The sequence below is a fragment of the Panthera uncia genome, unplaced genomic scaffold (genome assembly GCF_023721935.1).
Source record: "Panthera uncia isolate 11264 unplaced genomic scaffold, Puncia_PCG_1.0 HiC_scaffold_1290, whole genome shotgun sequence".
NCBI classification, from domain to species: domain Eukaryota; kingdom Metazoa; phylum Chordata; class Mammalia; order Carnivora; family Felidae; genus Panthera; species Panthera uncia.
The window spans coordinates 131,969-149,131 of record NW_026057910.1 but is presented as its reverse complement, the minus strand read 5'-3'; the positions used below and the strand labels follow the sequence as shown (position 1 = coordinate 149,131).

Below are 17,163 nucleotides of genomic sequence, written 5' to 3'. Positions count from 1 at the left end.
TGGTGTGGAGTCCAACACGGGGCCTGTGCTCATGACCCTGAAATCAAGACCCGAGCTGAGATCAAGAGTAGAACACTTAACTGAATGAGCCACCCAGGTGCCCCACCATGTATTTTAAAGAATGTGTTAAAAGTTTAAGAATAAAGTGTAAGTTATATACATTCATTTAATCAAACCAATATTAAAATATATTGAGATCTCTTACCTTCATGGCTCTTTCTACTAATTTGGAATCAGAAGCTGGCAAAGGAGGATCATGAAAAATCTGTAAAGGCTTAGAGACATCATTTTCATCAATTTTAATTGTAACTTTGTGAACAGATGCCGTCCCTGTTTTTCTCCCAAGAACCTGTTGACTAAAGAGAAAAGAAATACTAATGATTTTTTTTCAACACAGCCTGTTAATTTTTGGAATAAAACAGAAACAATCTATTGTATGCCTTAGCCAGAGCCTAGAACATGATAGGCCCTCAATGTTTGTGGAGGGAATAATTTAATATTGAGAAGATAGCTATTCTGTAATCCAACGCAGTATTTGATTTACATCCTTTTTAAAAAAAACAGACACAGAATTTAAAAACAAAACACACGTGGGGTGCCTGGGTGGTTCAGTCAGTTAAGCTTCTGACTTCGGCTCAGGTCATGATCTCACGGTTTGTGAGTTTGAGCCCCACATTGGGCTCTGTGCTGTCAGTTCACAGCCTGGAGCCTGCTTGGATCTGTGTCTCCCTCTCTCTCTCTGCCCCTCCCCCGCTCATGCTCTGTCTCTCTTGCTCTCAAAAATAAACATTAAAAAAAATTTTTAATAAGTAAAAAACAAAAACACATGCACACAAAGAAATCTGAAAACAAAACAATCTGTCTTCTACATGGTGTCTATTTATCTCTAATTCCTTTACAGAAAATGAGAATCAAGCAAAGTTCAAACAGGGAATTGAGGATTATAAACAGCCTAATACTGATTTTCCCCAAAACTCTCCCTCAAAAAAGACATTAAGAGGCACAGTTCAAAATATAAAATTGTGATAAGCAAACATGTTTTAAAAACATACCCAACAATCTTAATGGTCTTTCAGCAATCTGGTATAAGGCCAGAGTAATCTAACTTTTTGAGAATAGCAAGTCTTAGTACAAACAGATGTCTACATATTTAAAACATGCCATGTTCTAAGAAAGGAGTCAATTACAGATGTCTTATGTGGTTTATATGATACCATGGGACTTTACTATATAAAATCATGTTGCTAGAGGTACACAGCTATTGGTCTATAGTAAATCAGATGTAGGAAAGAAAAAGAGAAACATAAAGGATATTTACAGTCACAGCATGAACTTGCCAGAATCAATTTCACTTACTTCCAAACTGACAGGGAGAGGCACTTGCCAGCATGGTACCTTTCCACCTGTACAAGGTCTCCCCACCGCTCTCGGATTAACATTAGAGTTTGGGAATGTAGCACTTCTAACTGAAGCGACAAGCAGAATGAATCTGATGGGGTTTGTTAAGCAAATTTAATAAATCACTACAAGGGCCAGTGAACTACAAGCAAACTTCATTTAACAAAAGCTCTATTCCCCAAAAGCTGGCTATGAAGGAAACTTCTGGAATTCTATTTCTTCGATGACATATACTAAAAGGTGTGATCAACTGTGGCACAATTTTAGAAAAAGGTTTTATATTTCAGTTTGAACCGACATAAACAAACTATAAGGCCCAGGTTGCCTGTGAATTCATCATGGTTTAGAGAATATGAGTAGAACAAATGGCACTATTTTCTCCCCTCTAGATTTCTTACTCATTTTTGTTTTACCAACAGTAAAATTTAAAACTTGGTCTATTATAGATGTATCACTATTCTCCACACTCACCAGTTCCCCAGCCCCATTTCTACTCCAAAAAAGGAAAGTTCAGGATAGGGGGTAAATGGAAATATGGGGAGGACAGGGACACACGAATTCCTTACAAACACAGGTCTCAAATTTCAAAAGGATACGTAGGCAGTTGTACATGTCCTGAAGAGGTTTTTCATCAGCAAAGAGTCTAGACTGCACCAGCTGATGGATAAAGTTGATTTGCATACTATGAACCAAGGCTCGCCCATCTTCCATTGGCAGGAGAAAAAAAGGCGGTAAACCAGAAAAGTGCATAGATCATATCATAGTACCAACTAAGGAAGAGTACACCAACTAACAATAAATTAAACAAACAAAAAAAGAACTGAAATTATCCATGGAAATCAGAGAACATTATACTTGAGAAACACTAAAATCTCCATGGAAAGTAAGTATGATTATCATAACATCTACTTCAAATTACAGAATAAATTGCCAAACATTTAGTACTCAGTAAGAATGTTTCAATAATATAAAAACACCAAACATCTGAATTAATATTTATGATTTAAATCAGTATTTATGATTTACCTCCCGTTTCCTTATCCTCAACTAGAATTTCTAGCTTGAGAAGACGCCATGGTACATCCGGATCATCTCCCATCACGGTCAAGGTGGCTTCAAATTCTCCCTCAACTCGAAACTTCACCCGGCCATTTGCTTTTAAAAGAAGAAGAAGAAGAAGTCTACTTTGCTAGAAAATAACCAGCTTCCCGCTAGCCTAGAACGTTCAATTTTGCTTACAAGAAATTTTAAATAGCTTGAAAGTTCTTTCAGAAGTGTCCAAAGAACTCAGTAGTTCCTGCATAAGCAATAGCCAAAGGCAGTGAACACTTCTAACATCAACTGACAATTTTCTCTTGAGGTATAACTCGGGCATCATCTCTCCTCCAGCCCCAGGTGATCTCCCTGTTCCCAGCTTCACATACCACCATTTTATCTCCAGGTACTAAAATTTTATCCCTTGGTACTAAAGAGAAACGATCAGTTGACAAGTCACAGATGTGAACACTACCTGAATTGCAGACCAAACCCTCAAAATGAGAGTTCTTTGAATGAAACCCCAAAAGCTGTTTGAAAAAAATTCTAACAAGTCAATTCTTAAAAAAGATAAACTTCCGGTACATACCAACTGTAAGATTGGCTAACTGAGGAGGGAGATCTGTGGTCACAAGCCTATGTCTAAGAATCTGATTGAGCTGGTGAAGTGTGGCTTGTTTCTCAATCTTGGTAATCGGGTCTGGAGGAATAATTTTATCCTACAAAAAAAATTCAGTGATTTTATAACAATGTACAAAGAGACACAACTCTTACCTGCACCTGTCTTAACATAGTATTTTCTCACTTTGCCCAAGAGGATCTCAACACTCATTTCTTAAGTCGACATCCAATAATAGTGATATGCTCCTTAACTATGGTGCATCCGAGTGCCACCCAGCTGAGACAGTAATGCAACATGATCTTCTTCACGCTCTATTTATGAAATCAAGTTCATGTCACTAGATGACTTTCACCACTTCTTAAAAGTATAAAATACAATAGCACCACATCAGTAAACTATTACCGCACTACTTAAAAAAAAAAAGCTTCCAAAAAGCAACTAGCATACCGTATTTTCACATATGAAATAGATGTAAGTTAATTTACACCTGTTTACCGCCCCCCCCCCCCGATTTATCTATTTTGATAGCTATTCACATTTTGGCCTCAATGTATTCCAAAAAAACACAATTCTAATTATGGAGAAAAAAGTGAATTACATGAAATCTTTTAAAATATAGAACAGGGGCACCTGGGTGGCTCAGTCAGTTAAACGTCCAACTCTTGATTTCGGCTCAGGTCATGATCTCATGGTTTGTGAATTTGAGCCCCGCCTTGGGCTCTGCGCAGACAGCTTGGAGCCTACTTGGGATTCTCTCTCTTTACCTCTCCCCCATTCTCTCCCACTCTCTCTCTCAAAAATGATTAAATAAACTCAGAAATGTATATATAGAACAGTTGTTTTGCTGGACAATTTAATAACACAGTAGACTCCAATGCCAAAGCCTTTAACTTCTAAGAACAGGAGTGGTGAGCAGTGCACTTACCCTAATGCAGGTGGGCAGTCGTGGGTAAGATCCAGTAGTCAGTACATCAATGGCATACGGGATGGCAAAACTAGGCAGGCGTGCATGGACTAGGGCATCTCTAGCTAATGAGGCCAGGCGATCAGCAGTGTCCACGAACAGAATGGCTTGCTGATCTAAAAAGCTTGAAATCATCTTTAAAGCAAAGGGTAAATGTATTAAACTTCATTGAGAGCTAGCTACTTTGCACTTCAAATATCATTTATTCATTCCAAAGTAAACTCTGAGGGACATTAATATAAGTTTTCCACATTTCAAAATATTTCCTCAAAAAATTTTCCAGTAATGTGAAGAAATATTTAATACGTTTAGATTTAACATTAAAAACAATAACTTCCTATCACTTTAAGTAAAACGTTTTCCAATTTGTTTCTCCATCCTTAACATTACACATACATATAAGAAGTTAGGAAAAACAGAACAAAATGCTTTTTCCTCTTACAGATTTCTAGAGTTGGCTGGTAATGAAGTAGTTAAAAGCATGGCCTCTTGGACCCAAACTGCCTTGGTCTCAATTTTAACTCTGCAACTTACTATCCCTGTAACCTTAGGCAAGTACCTCTCTGTGCCTCAGGTTTTTCAACTGTAGAATAGAGATAATGATTTCCAACCTTACAAGGTTGTTCTGAGGAGCAAGAGTTATTGCACACAAAACCTTAAGAACAGTGCCTAGAACACATAAAATACTCCATAAATGCTGTTATAAGACATCTAGGCCATCTTCATGCCCCAAACAGAAATCCTTTCCATCAGTTCTCTATTGAATGCGTTTCTGAATAGTAGAGCTCATCACGGAGCTGCAAACTCCTTCCTTGAAACTTTTCTATTCTGGAGCAGTAATGTCTCTCGTGTCCTTCCAACACGGGGAAGCCCACCCTATCTTCAAAGCTAAACATTCCAAGTCACTTCAATTTAGTCTTTACATCTCCAAATTTCTATCTCACCACCCTTGTTCTGCTGCCTTGGAAAGGCTCCAATTTATCAGTGGCTAACTTAAAACATGGTATCCAGAATTAATACCACATCACACCCACAATTAATACCAGCACACAATGCCCTACATTTATTTTCTCAGTATTTCCATACTCATTTTATTATCTGATCTTCACAACTCCAGGAAACAGACAAAATCAGATAATTCCTATCACTTTAGAGATGAGAAAATTGAGACTCAGGTTAAGACAGGGGCACCTGGGTGGCTCAGTCAGTTAAGTGGCCAACTCTTGATTTGGGCTCATGTCATGATCTCACAGTTCGTCAGATTGAGCCTCGAGCGAGGTAGCAGATTCATACAATTCAACTATAAAAAGGAGTGAAGTACTACAACATGAATGAACCTTGGAAACATTATGCTAAATTAAACAAGCCAGTCACACAAGACTCCATCATGATGCCATTTATATGAAATGTTCAGAATAGGCAAATCTATAGACAGCAGATTAGTGGCTGCTTAGGGCTGGGATGGGGGCACTTGGGGTGACAGTGAAAGGGTACATGTTTTCTTTTTGAGATGATGAAAACATTCTACAATTGACTGTGATGGTTGCACATATCTGAATACACTAAAAACCATTGAATTAGACACTTTAATGGGTGGATTGTATGGTATGTGAATTATATCTGAATAAAACTGTTTCTCAGAAAGTTCTAGGAATAGGATTATTTCCTCTTTTTCTTAAATAAAACATTATCCAGACTGTTTCACCATTAGAATTCTACAAACTATGTATTTACACACTCAGCTACACACATAATATGTCTGGTATGGCTAAAGATCATTATCTATTAAGAACCTCAAATGAAACTAGTTAAATAATCACTAGGTTGAGAACAGAAGAGTTAAAACATGAATAATCTTCTAATTCTTCAGTTGATGGACCTTACACCTGACATAAACACATCTGTGTCTACATTCACAAAATACCAAAACTTTACAGAAGTTCAATATGAGACTTCATTCAGAATGTGATTTATTTGAACAGCCAACTCAAGAAACTAATAGAAGAATACTCTACTTTGAATTAATGAAAGATGAATTACAATATGGCTCAATATTAAAACCAAGAGTTTTGGATTTTCCCTGACACTATGTTACTGAACTCAGTAGTATTAAACAGGTAACTGAAATACCCATGATATAATTAGGAATTTAACACCAGATTTGAAAAATTGAACACTTGGATTTGATTTACTTCAGTGACACCTAACTTTTCACTGCAAGTTTGAACATCTTTAAGAAAAGATTGCTCCAAATTAATTATTGAGAAGACACCCCAGGCTTTTCAGAAACAGTATACCATGCTACCTCATTTCAGCCAAAACAGATTTACTACATTTGGTGTCCAAATTTCCAGAACAATGAGTTGTAAAACTTTCTCATAAATAAGCTTGGAATGAGTCTGTTTGTTAATATTTATAATCAAAACCATTCTTTGTATGATGCTTTACGGTGTACAAAAGACCCTCTGAATATAAACTTTAACTTCCCTATCATACCAACAGATAGCCGATGAATAAAAGAATGTTTTCCCCCATAAGGAAAATGTATGGTACAAAATACCGTCCCTCTAAATAAACCCTTGATCGATATTATATAGAAGGATGACAGCTTACTCCTACAGACAAGAGATATGTGACTAGAATGTGTCTTGGTAGAATTCTTCCAGTCTGATCACTAGCTTAGTTGGTAGAGCTGGAATGGAGTATCAACTTCAGTGAAGATCGGGTTTTATTTTTAACCTAAAAACAATTATTCTCCTAGAATTTAAAATTCTCAACTTCTTCACAGCCCCTTTTCTCCTTTCACTTTAGCAACTTTCACACAGACTTGGGGTCTAACGATAAAGGAACCTAGTAAAACCGAGGGCAGTGAATGCAGTGGCTACAACAGAGGTGAGAAGTCAAGAAATCACGTGCAGAAACACAACTGTGCTGTAGATTCCTTTCTGAACTGGGATTTTATGGAATAGGTAAACCCTGACAGATTTGCAAATATAAAATTACTCTAAAAATATTCTAGACTTAGCTTGTCAGAGTGCTAAAAATACACTTGTTATGGTACCTCTAAACTAAGTGGGTAGCTGCTAATTTTAATTTATCCAGGAAGTCTAGTAAACTTTAAGAGAATTTAAAAATGACTCAAATAAAATTTAACCAAAGTAAAGTTGTTTTTCTGCCTTCACCTATTAAAACTGATAAAAAAAATTTTAATGTTATTACATAACTGAATGGAAAAAAAAAAAGGTATGAGCATCAGTATCAAGCTCACTTAGAGAATCTACCCACTTTCCAAATAAAACTGACTAGTGGCTAGATTACTTGACCTTGTAGAGCAGACCTCAATTAAAGTCAGTAAATGCTCTCATTATTTTAGGACTTTATTCATTTTATGACAATTACCCTTCCCTTTCCAGTATGAAAAGGTACTCTACTCTTTCCATTCTCCTCACCGGAAATGACCAAAGGAAAACAGAAGGGAGTAATTGGGAGGCACCATCCTCCCCAAGTTAGGAGCTCAACAGGCTAACACAAGACCCCTACTGATGTTTTCCCTCAACACTTCTTGAATACAGCTTCAAAAAATTTTTTTTGTTTTGGTGGGGGAGGCGGGGAGGGAGGCACAGATTTTAGCATCTCTGGTATGTAACAGTCAAAAGACTATGAGCTTTGGGGCACCTGGGTGGCTCAGTTAAATGTCTGACTTCAGCTCATGTCATGATCTTGTGGTATGTGGGTTTGAGTCCCGCGCCGGGCTCTGTGCTGACAGCTCGGAGCCTGGAGCCTGGAGCCTGCTTCGGATTCTGTGTCTCCCTCTCTCTCTCTCTCTCTCTCTCTCTCTCAAAAATAAATAAAGATTAAAAGAAATTTTTTTTAAAAGCTATGAGCTTCTTGAGGGTAGGGGCTGTGCCTTACTTGGGTGTCATCCACTATACCCTATACTCTGTGCTCACTAAGGGTTTGGAGAATGAATAGATGAACAGCAAACAGATAAATGCTGTCATCAGCTCTGTGGCCCTGACTGAAGCCAGTTAGTTTCTGAAAACCTTATTCTCTCATCTGTAAAACAAGACGAAGATACCGACTCTGCCATACTCTGAGGGTTTTCAAGAATAGGCAAAATTCAAGAAGCACTTTGCAGACTTTAAGGAAGTGTACAAATGTAAGGCTGTTTCCCCCCTTTAATTCAAGTCTTTGTCTTTAATATCTTCTAGAGTAATGTCTTCAGATACGGCCTACTCTTTTTTCTAGTCAGGTAATCAAATACTAAGTTTCTACAGAAATATATTACACATTTTCATACAGAAACAGAATTACTTAAGTAACGTCTCTCAAACAAATCAGCATATATAAATTTAAGCTAAAATCAAAAGTTATATCTATTACAAGTTAACATTCCAAAAAGTTACTTAATATAAAACATAATCAAAAGTTTAACTCACCGCACATTTTTCCACCTTGCCAGCGTTATTAGCCCATTTTACTAAAGCTAATAATCGAACAAAGAGTTGACGTGTCCGGCTAGCAAACTGCACTATTTCTATTTTCCTATAAAATAAAACAATTCTTAATGAACCAACATAGTTGAAAAGAATATTTAACAATTTATTTCATCTGAGCTAAAATATGACTCAATCTATGTTTATAACCATTACAACAAAATGAATCACCTAAAATATTTATAAGTATGAATTATTGTCACATTTTGCATACTGGCTGCATTTTTAATTTTCTACTTCAGGGTAATAAATCCAATAGTATCAGAGTAACAAATCAGAATCACATTTTAAAAACCAATTTTGCAGGACAATAAAAGTTGCTCACTAAAATATACCCAATTCACAGATATAAAAGTACAATATAGAAGTTAACCAGGTCACAGAGGAGATCAAATTAGGAGTTAGGAATTTCATAATTGTGGTTATGAGTTATGAATTGGCAACCTTTTTGGTACAAGAAAGGAACCGAAATAGATCTTTACCAAAGCTTGAAACTGTCTTACTTCTACAAAAGCAAGGGTCCATTTCCCATCTTGCAAGAGCATGATTTAAAAAGCTGAATAATCAAAGAACTATCCAACTCTTTACCAAACTAATTTCAACGACAAGCTTAGATATTAAATTATCTAAACAAAGTTAAGGAAAGTAAGTTGACTACTAAAAGTAACAGCTAGATGGTCAGTCTGTATCTATTTTTATACTATACCCCCTATGATGCTTTTTCTCCCATCTTCTATGATGAAGAAAGAAGGCTTCATCTCCTCATAAAGCCTTAAAAGCTTTACATTGTCAATCAATGTGTGAACTAGACCTCTCAATTTCCTGTCAGCTATAAAACTGAAAATCACTTTCATAGTTTACCTTAAGATACCGAAAAAAAATATTGAACAGGCCAGGACTGATGACAGAAGCCAGCAGGACATCAGCCTCCCGCCAAGTGGACTCTAACCTGTATTAGTCTCAGTACAGCTGTTCAATGACCTGCAGATCCAAACCACATCCCTGCATCTCACCAACAGCAACACCATGAGGCAATGCACCCAACCAAAAGTTTCTGTTGAAGTATAATCCTGACTGACTACAGAGTCTAACTCCTAGTGAAAGCATGTGTATGGAGCCCACAGACAACGTGAAAGGCTTAAGATTCAGCCAGCAATAGGATCAGTGGTAGTACAAAGAAAAGAATCAAGGACACAGATACAGTTAAGACTCTTTGCCAGTGTCTGTGAAGGATCTTAAGAGATAAAACTACCAGAGCGTCACAGGCAAGACTGGAACACAGAAAAAATATTCAACGCACATTACAACCTGACAGCCACCTCCATGCTAGGAGAATTAGTACCATCATTCTAACTCAGCAACAACTTACAGAGCTGCTGTGAGGTTGCTCTCCTAGAGCAAGCATATCTGTATATTATTAACTTGCTTTCCCAAATGAGCTCCTCTACTGGAAAGCAAACACCCACCTTTGTAAACTACCGTAACTTGATCTTTTTGACACCATGCAATCTCAGGTGATAAGCAGCATGAGTCTGTTTTCCCAAGGTCCAGTTTCCCTTCCTACCCCAGAGTGGACAGAAGAAATCTGGATTTTCATTTCCTTCCTTTAAAACTGACCAGCCAAACCATAAAAAAGGTATGTTTCAACTGTCTCCCCCATCTCTGCCTTTTCAGTCTAATTCCATCAGAAAGAGAGCTGGTGGTGGGGGTGGAGCATAGTCACTAATAAATCCTCCCTAGTGACTTGGTCTTTAGAGGAAAAAAAAAAAAATCAAGGAGCATTAGTGCCAAAGATGCAGTCAAGTAGTCTATACTATAGCCACAACTTAAATCTCTACCACAGGATTGCCTTGAAACCTTAATTTATCTTGTTCCCTTGGCCTATGGAAACATTGGTGTCTAGTTATGTCTTAAGCTCCCAACTCCAACTCAATAAAAATTATCTCAACTATAAAGCAGCAACGGAGTAGGCAAATGTCAATTCTCTAAAGATATCTGGCATCGTGGTAAACTAGCAGCCAACTTTCTAAAGTGAATCTGTTTCTCAGCTTTTTTATTAAGTTCTAAGTTTTCTACATCTTTCTACCCCCCTCAGGGACTTGACCTGGTCAGTGACTCAACAAAGGTTTCTAGAACAGAAGGTCCAGAGCTGGTCTCACACCAAGAATTGTCAAGGATGAGGAAACCACATTTCCCAGGGCCCCCTAAACAAATGGAGTAAAACATCACCCTGGGTTCCCTGGGCCTAGGTTTCCAATCCACAGCCCTGCCACCCACAGACACACAAACACACACACACTTTCTCTCTCTCCCTCTCTCTCATATACCATACACATATACACACTCCCATAGATCTAACAACACAGACACAGATTTAAGGTTTTCTTCATACTTACCTTTCCACATCAGATTTCCTTGGCAGTCTAAGAAGGAAAAAACACAAAAGAAATTGACTAAACATATGCATACCTTCATCAAAATGATAACAGTCTTTATTCTGACTCTATTACATACTTTAGCATTTCAGAAAAGCTGGATCAATAGCCACTACAAGCTTGTGTGGCTACCTACTCTTTTTTGAGTTTCCAGCAATATGGCCATAAGGGACAAAAATCAACAAAGGAACATTCCTCTCCATTCAAAATGCTCCAAAAGGTATTGCATGAGCCTCAAACATTGAAAAAGCTCAAGTCTTACATTACGCACACTACTATATCACAGAGTCATAGAAAATACTCTTTTAAAACCAAAATAGTCATGGATGCAGAATACTAGTTGTCAGCCTCCCTGTATCCAATGGAACCTTGCCTCCAAGCAATAACCTCTCCATGTTTTGTTAGGGTGGGCAAAACTGGAAGCTAAGCACACAAAAGGACCAGTGTCAGCCAAGGGTTTTACGGTAATTATAATGTTGCATGGTGGTTAGCTGTAAATGATTACTTTTAAATAGCTCCAATAAGGTTTTGATTTCTTTTTGCTAGTTTTCCAGTACAACAGCCAGCTACCAATGTCACCATTTTCCCTGTTAAATTATACTATTTAACACTCTCACATCCACTGATGCTTACAGAGGTCCCGATCTGCCTCATGAATCACCACATTCTAGAAACCCCTATCCCATGGCCCAAGATTCAACTGCCTGAGCAACTCTAAAACCTCCTCTACATCTAATCACTTCTTTTTTTTTTTAATTTTTTTTAATGTTTGTTTATTTTTGAGAGAGAGAGACAGAGCGTGAGCAGGGGAGGGGCAGAGGGAGACACAGAGTCTGAAGCAGGCTCCAGGCTCTGAGCTGTCAGCACAGAGCCTGACGCAGGGCTTGAACCCATGAACCGTGAAATCATGACTTGAGCTGAGGTCTGGCGCTTAACTGACTGAGCCACCCAGGCGCTCCACATCTAAGCACTTCTTGAAGAACACACACTGAACTACTTAGATCCTCTCCCCCACCCCACCCCCACAGGCCACAGGTGCAGAAACAATAAAACCAGAGATTCAAGGCAGAAGGAGGGGAAACTATTAAAATGAGCTCTGGCTTGTAGATAACTACAATTCGGAGAGTAGACAGTGACATAGAAGTTGAAGTTATGATCTGGTGATAAAGGAAACCGGGCAGAAGCTGGATGAGCCAGCAGATCAGATGAAGCATACATTAGGCCTTGTAAGACTACAAGTAAAAACAACTACTGGTAAGTTCCTCTACATGTGAAAGCTCCTAACACTCCCCGAGGAGCCACAACCCTCATCCTCAAGGGAGGGAAAGCATAAGAACCATGGATGCTTGTGTGTGCTTAACAGACACAGAGAAACAAAAGAGGAGAGATTTTGCAGGTAGAAAAAACAGGAAACATTGTTCCAGCTCTTTCCACCTGCCCCGGACACCCTAAAAGGATCACCTCATTTCAGAGGTGGTATCATTTTGGGGACCAAGATTATAAGGCTCTGTTGCCTGCACCACCACCCCCCCCCCCACCTGCCCAATTCCTCCTAATCTATTTAAAATTCCTTTATGGATAATGAATCCACCATTTGGGGGCAAAAGCCCTAAAACACAAATTTTTGGAAGTCACAGAAACTTACACGAAAGTGTGATAAGACAAGTTTACGTGATGGAGATCTTAGCATTTTCTAATTTTAATTAAAACAGGCAAAAAAAAAAAAAAAAAGAAAGAAAGAAGAAAAAAGTAGGACCTACATCCCTAAAAAGTCAAGGCAGAGTATAAACTCTTAGATGAGAGTGTGTAAGGAGGTTGGGATAGACAAGGAGAAGGAAAAAAAACCAGAAATCCATGGCCCAAAATAAACCACTGAAATTGTCAAGGCGGTCCTTTTTACTTTCAATAGTACACAGACAAGCATCAAATGTGGCAGAAATAAGATTCGTATTAAGTATACCTAGAACACTAGTTTTACATCAATACGTTAATTCTGACAGCTTCCAGCTGGAACAAGGGAAAATACAGGATTTAGGAACTCCAAAGTAAGTTCTTAAACTAATTTTGGCTTGCACAAATCAAAAGAGAAAAGAGTTATCTTACTCTTTTCTAAGTATTAAGAACAACAGTGTATTTTCCTGTTAAATACTCCATGGTCTGCAATTACAATTCTAAAAATTCATTTGTTGATGTGTTAAGTCAATAAATACTTACTTAATCCCCGATTATGTGCCAGACACTGTTCTAGGCCCACCGAACATAGCAAACAAATCAAAATCCCCATTCTCATGGAGCCGCCAGTAAGGAAGAGACACACAATAAACTAAGAGTACCCACTAGTGATTAAGAGAAAAAGTGAGTTAAGAATGGACAGCAGGGGCAGAGTGCTTTTCATGGGTGGTCAGAGAAAGTCTTTGTGATAAGTTCTATCTGAACAAAGACCTAAAGGAAATAGGAAAGCAAACCACATAGATTTCTGGGGGAAGAGCAAAGGCTCTAAGGTGGGAGTGTGCCTGGCACTATGAAAAAACATCAAGAAGGACAATGTGCCTGAAACAGAATAAGCAAAGAGGAGCGTATTTGGAAATGAGGATAAAGAGGTAAGGGAGAGAGAGAAGGCTCAGACCACGTATCCTTGTTTGCCCAAGATAGTCCTGGTTTGTGCCTGTTGCTCCAACATTATTATTAACAGCACCACCTTTCATGCTCAAAAGTGTCCTGACTTGGACCATAACTTTTATGGTCACTCCATATATAGGTGACTATAAAATCTTTTTACTGTAAGTGAGATAGATGGAGAACCACTGGAGAGATGTGAGAAGTTTTAAAAGGATCATCCTATTTTATGGATGACAAAAACTGTAAAGGGGCAAGCTAGCAGTAGAGATATCAGATGGCAGACTACTGCAGTTAACAGGGGCAAAGGAATCACACTTGATGGAAATGTTGAAAAGTGGTCAGATTCTGAAGTCAGAGATGATCAGTACTTGCTGATGTACTGGGTGTAGGATTGGAAGAAAGAAGAGCCAAGAGTTACCCCCAATTTTTGGCCTAAGCAACAACAGGAAGAATGGAGATACTCTTTAGAGAGACAGGGAAGGTGGTGGGGGGGATCAAGTGGAATCAGGAGTTTGAGTCTGGACTTGGTACACTGAAATACCCATTAGGTATTTAAATGTAGGCGTTTGGATATAGAGTCTGGAGTTCAGTGGAGAGGTCTCTGCTGAAGATAGAAGTATGGGAATCATCATCATATAAAGGGTGCAGGATTAAAATTATGTACTTATTCTACAGCAGTAAAACAGATGTTTCTTCATAACTGTAAAATAGTAAGAACGCAGTATAGCTCGAAGAATTTCTACAAATCCTCTACAAAAAAAACAAATTATACAACCACTGATAGCAGTTTTCAACATTTTTCCCTAGCTATACATTGGGTAGGTGACCTTTACATGTATGAAATTTTCTCATGGATACTCTTAAATTTTCATGATATCCACCAGTAATTGGCTCAGACAGGTATATTACTACGACACCTAATCATGACAGCTATTTAAGTTTCTCATTAGGCAGGGGTAGTCTTCTTTCTCTTCCATTCAATAAAGTACAACATATCCAACTTGAGAATGATGTTTTGCAGGAATAAGGAGAACCTATTCTAACTCTTTCATTCATCTGCAAACAAATATTTTTAGTCTCTAGTAACAAATTAATGTTCCACTTGAAAATACTGATCTGCAATCTAACAATAGATCGAAGATAAAAACTACAATTAAAAACTTATAATTCTTACTTTTTCTGAACCTGGATTTAAAAATGTAAAACAGTAAAGTATATATACCCGCAATTTTATAATGCCTTTTCTTCACACACTAAAAATCATTAGTGTAGTCTGATCCTATTCTGAAGGGATTAACACCCTAATCATGTCCCATGGCATTTCATTGGTAACTTAGTGATCTATAAACTCCCTTCATACTCCAAGAGACAATAACAGAAGACCAGTTACAGCTTTTACTTACACTGTTAAGACTCAGAACACTCTCAAACATTCCAGAAAAAAAACCACACATACACACACACCTTGGATTCCAAATTTTTGGATTATCTTATACACAATACATCTCCTGAGTTCAAACTTTGCCAGAAGCAATTACAACCTTCGTTTAAAATGTACCGTCAAGACGCTGTAAAACAGATTTCCTGTCTTTAGGAATTCGAATATTATGTATTCCTAAACCCTAAAAGTGGGCTTTCGGCTAAAAAGCTTCCAACCAATTAATTAATAGGGTTCGGTTGGCAACTCGAGCAAAAATCCCAAAGATGAGATTTTCAGTGCAAGTCTAACATGCATAATTAACAAGTGTCCGTTGCTTCATCTCCAGAAAGACCCCAAATGCAAAGCTTTTCCTCCACCTCCGTTGAGCCCCAAGAGTTCAAAAATTCTAGATTAGCCCAGAGGAAAGGAGAAAACAGCAGCCCCTTGGAGAGAGGGAGGTGCGAGCCTATCTAAGCCGGTTGGGCGGGAAGAGCGGGGGGGGGGGGGGCTGGAGAGCAGGCATGGGTTTCGCGGCACTTACAGATCCGTCAACACCATGAGCTCCGAGTAGGCCCGGTGCAGCAGAAATTCGATAAGGGTGCTCAGCCGGTAGCCGGGGCTGGCCGCAGCTGCAGCTGCCGCCGCCACGGCAGCTCCGGGAGGAGGAGGCGCCGGGGCTGAGGCGGGACCGCCGCTGCCCCCGCCACCGCCTCCGGGAGGGACCAGCTGGTGGTTCTCCAGTTGCACTGGGGCCATGGCGGCGCAGGGCCGGGCTTGGTGCAGCGGCACAATATGAAGCCCTCGAGCTTCCCGGGCGCTCGGTCACCGCGCCGAAGTGGGCGCGGGCAGAGTCGCCGCCGCCTACCGCCAGGCCGCCTCCGAACAGGAAGCCGTGAGCCGGCCGCGGAGGCCCGCCCCCATGTAGCAACGAGCCCGCCGGCCCCAGGGACTGGAGAGAAGGGCGGGGGAGAGGCGGGGAGGGCGGGGAAGCGGGGAGGCCTCCGCAGAGAAGCTGCGCCTCCGCAACCGATCAGAGGCCGCTTCGCCAAGCAGCCGCAGCGTCCATGTTGACGGCCCAAAGCGGAAGTCGTTAGGCAGAGCGGAAGGGGAACCTGCAGGGGGACTTCCGACAGCAACCTGTGCCTTTTCTCCGGCTGTCCGGTGCCGTGACGCTTGGGGGCGCGTGGGAGTGGGGCGGGGCCGGAGCGCGGGTGGGGAAAGCGGAAGCGGTAGCCGCGCGTCGCCGGAAGCGGGTGTGAGGGCGGAGCCATGGACGTCACCGTGAACGTCAGTAGTTGCCCCGCCCTTGCCCTCGCCGCCCTCCGGTGTTTAAAAGGCTCCAATGTACCCTGAGGTATTTATCAGCGCTCCCCAGTGCGGGGCGAACGTGGCTGGGTAGGTTTCCTTCCTAGATGTTCGTGAGTTGTGGTTCTGGAGTCGCGAAGAAATTGTTGCGGCTGCGCTCTCGTGGCTTCTCAGACCTTTGCTCCTCCCACAGTCTGCTCATGCGCCTTTCGTGGGATAGAAAACGTTTCCGTCATTTTTTTTTTTTTTAACTGTGGGAAAAGATGCGAGAAAATATGATGGGGGATAAGAGCAGGGCTGCTGGCAGAATAACTTCACTTTAATGGAGTTGGACATATGCCGACCTCGTTACCGAGCCCCAAATCCGGGGAGTTCTACCACAGAGACAGCCTTTAAATCCTCTACCGCTGGCTCTCACTCCCTTCTTTCTTGTCCCTGCCCTTGCAGTAGACGCCCTGCCCTCCCAGGGTTTTCAGTTTTTCTTCTATGTTCTGCCTCCACTTTTCCCCTTCAAAATTTTGCTTCCTGCTTTAAAACAGTGATTCTCAACGTAGCCTTCACGTTGGAATCACCGGGCGGGGGCGGGGGCGGGGTTTAAAAAAATACTTATGCCACGCTCATAGATGCGGCTTTAAGTGGTCTGATGCGAGATCTGGGCTTCCAGGTTTTAAAGATTCCTAGGTGACTCTGATGTGCAACTAACGTAGAAGTCTATTGTTAAAAAGCGTCAATGGCTCCTACCCTTTTTTCAAACATTTTTGCAGATTCCTATCTGTAACTCCTAGGTGGAAGAGATACTCTTGCTGTTCTTTAAGGTTAAACCAATCTTACTCTTTTTTAAAATTTTTTTAAGTGTATTTATTTTTGAC

At 40.1% G+C, this 17,163-nt stretch overlaps 1 protein-coding gene across 1 annotated transcript in view; it reads right to left on the bottom strand.

Moving 5' to 3' along the window:
• LOC125916879 (mediator of RNA polymerase II transcription subunit 14-like) overlaps window positions 1-15,930 on the bottom strand; it is a 45,656-nt gene extending 29,726 nt beyond the window's left edge. Inside the window, exons 1-9 of the mRNA XM_049623140.1 lie at window positions 15,531-15,930; window positions 10,912-10,938; window positions 8,459-8,564; window positions 3,981-4,154; window positions 3,023-3,152; window positions 2,425-2,553; window positions 1,995-2,102; window positions 1,357-1,489; window positions 206-356 (exon numbers count right to left, since the gene is read on the bottom strand). Of these exons, the coding sequence (XP_049479097.1) occupies window positions 206-356; window positions 1,357-1,489; window positions 1,995-2,102; window positions 2,425-2,553; window positions 3,023-3,152; window positions 3,981-4,154; window positions 8,459-8,564; window positions 10,912-10,938; window positions 15,531-15,745 (1,173 nt within the window). The 5' untranslated portion in view covers window positions 15,746-15,930. The remainder of the gene's footprint in view (window positions 1-205; window positions 357-1,356; window positions 1,490-1,994; window positions 2,103-2,424; window positions 2,554-3,022; window positions 3,153-3,980; window positions 4,155-8,458; window positions 8,565-10,911; window positions 10,939-15,530) is intronic.
• Between the last annotated feature and the right edge of the window lie 1,233 nt (window positions 15,931-17,163).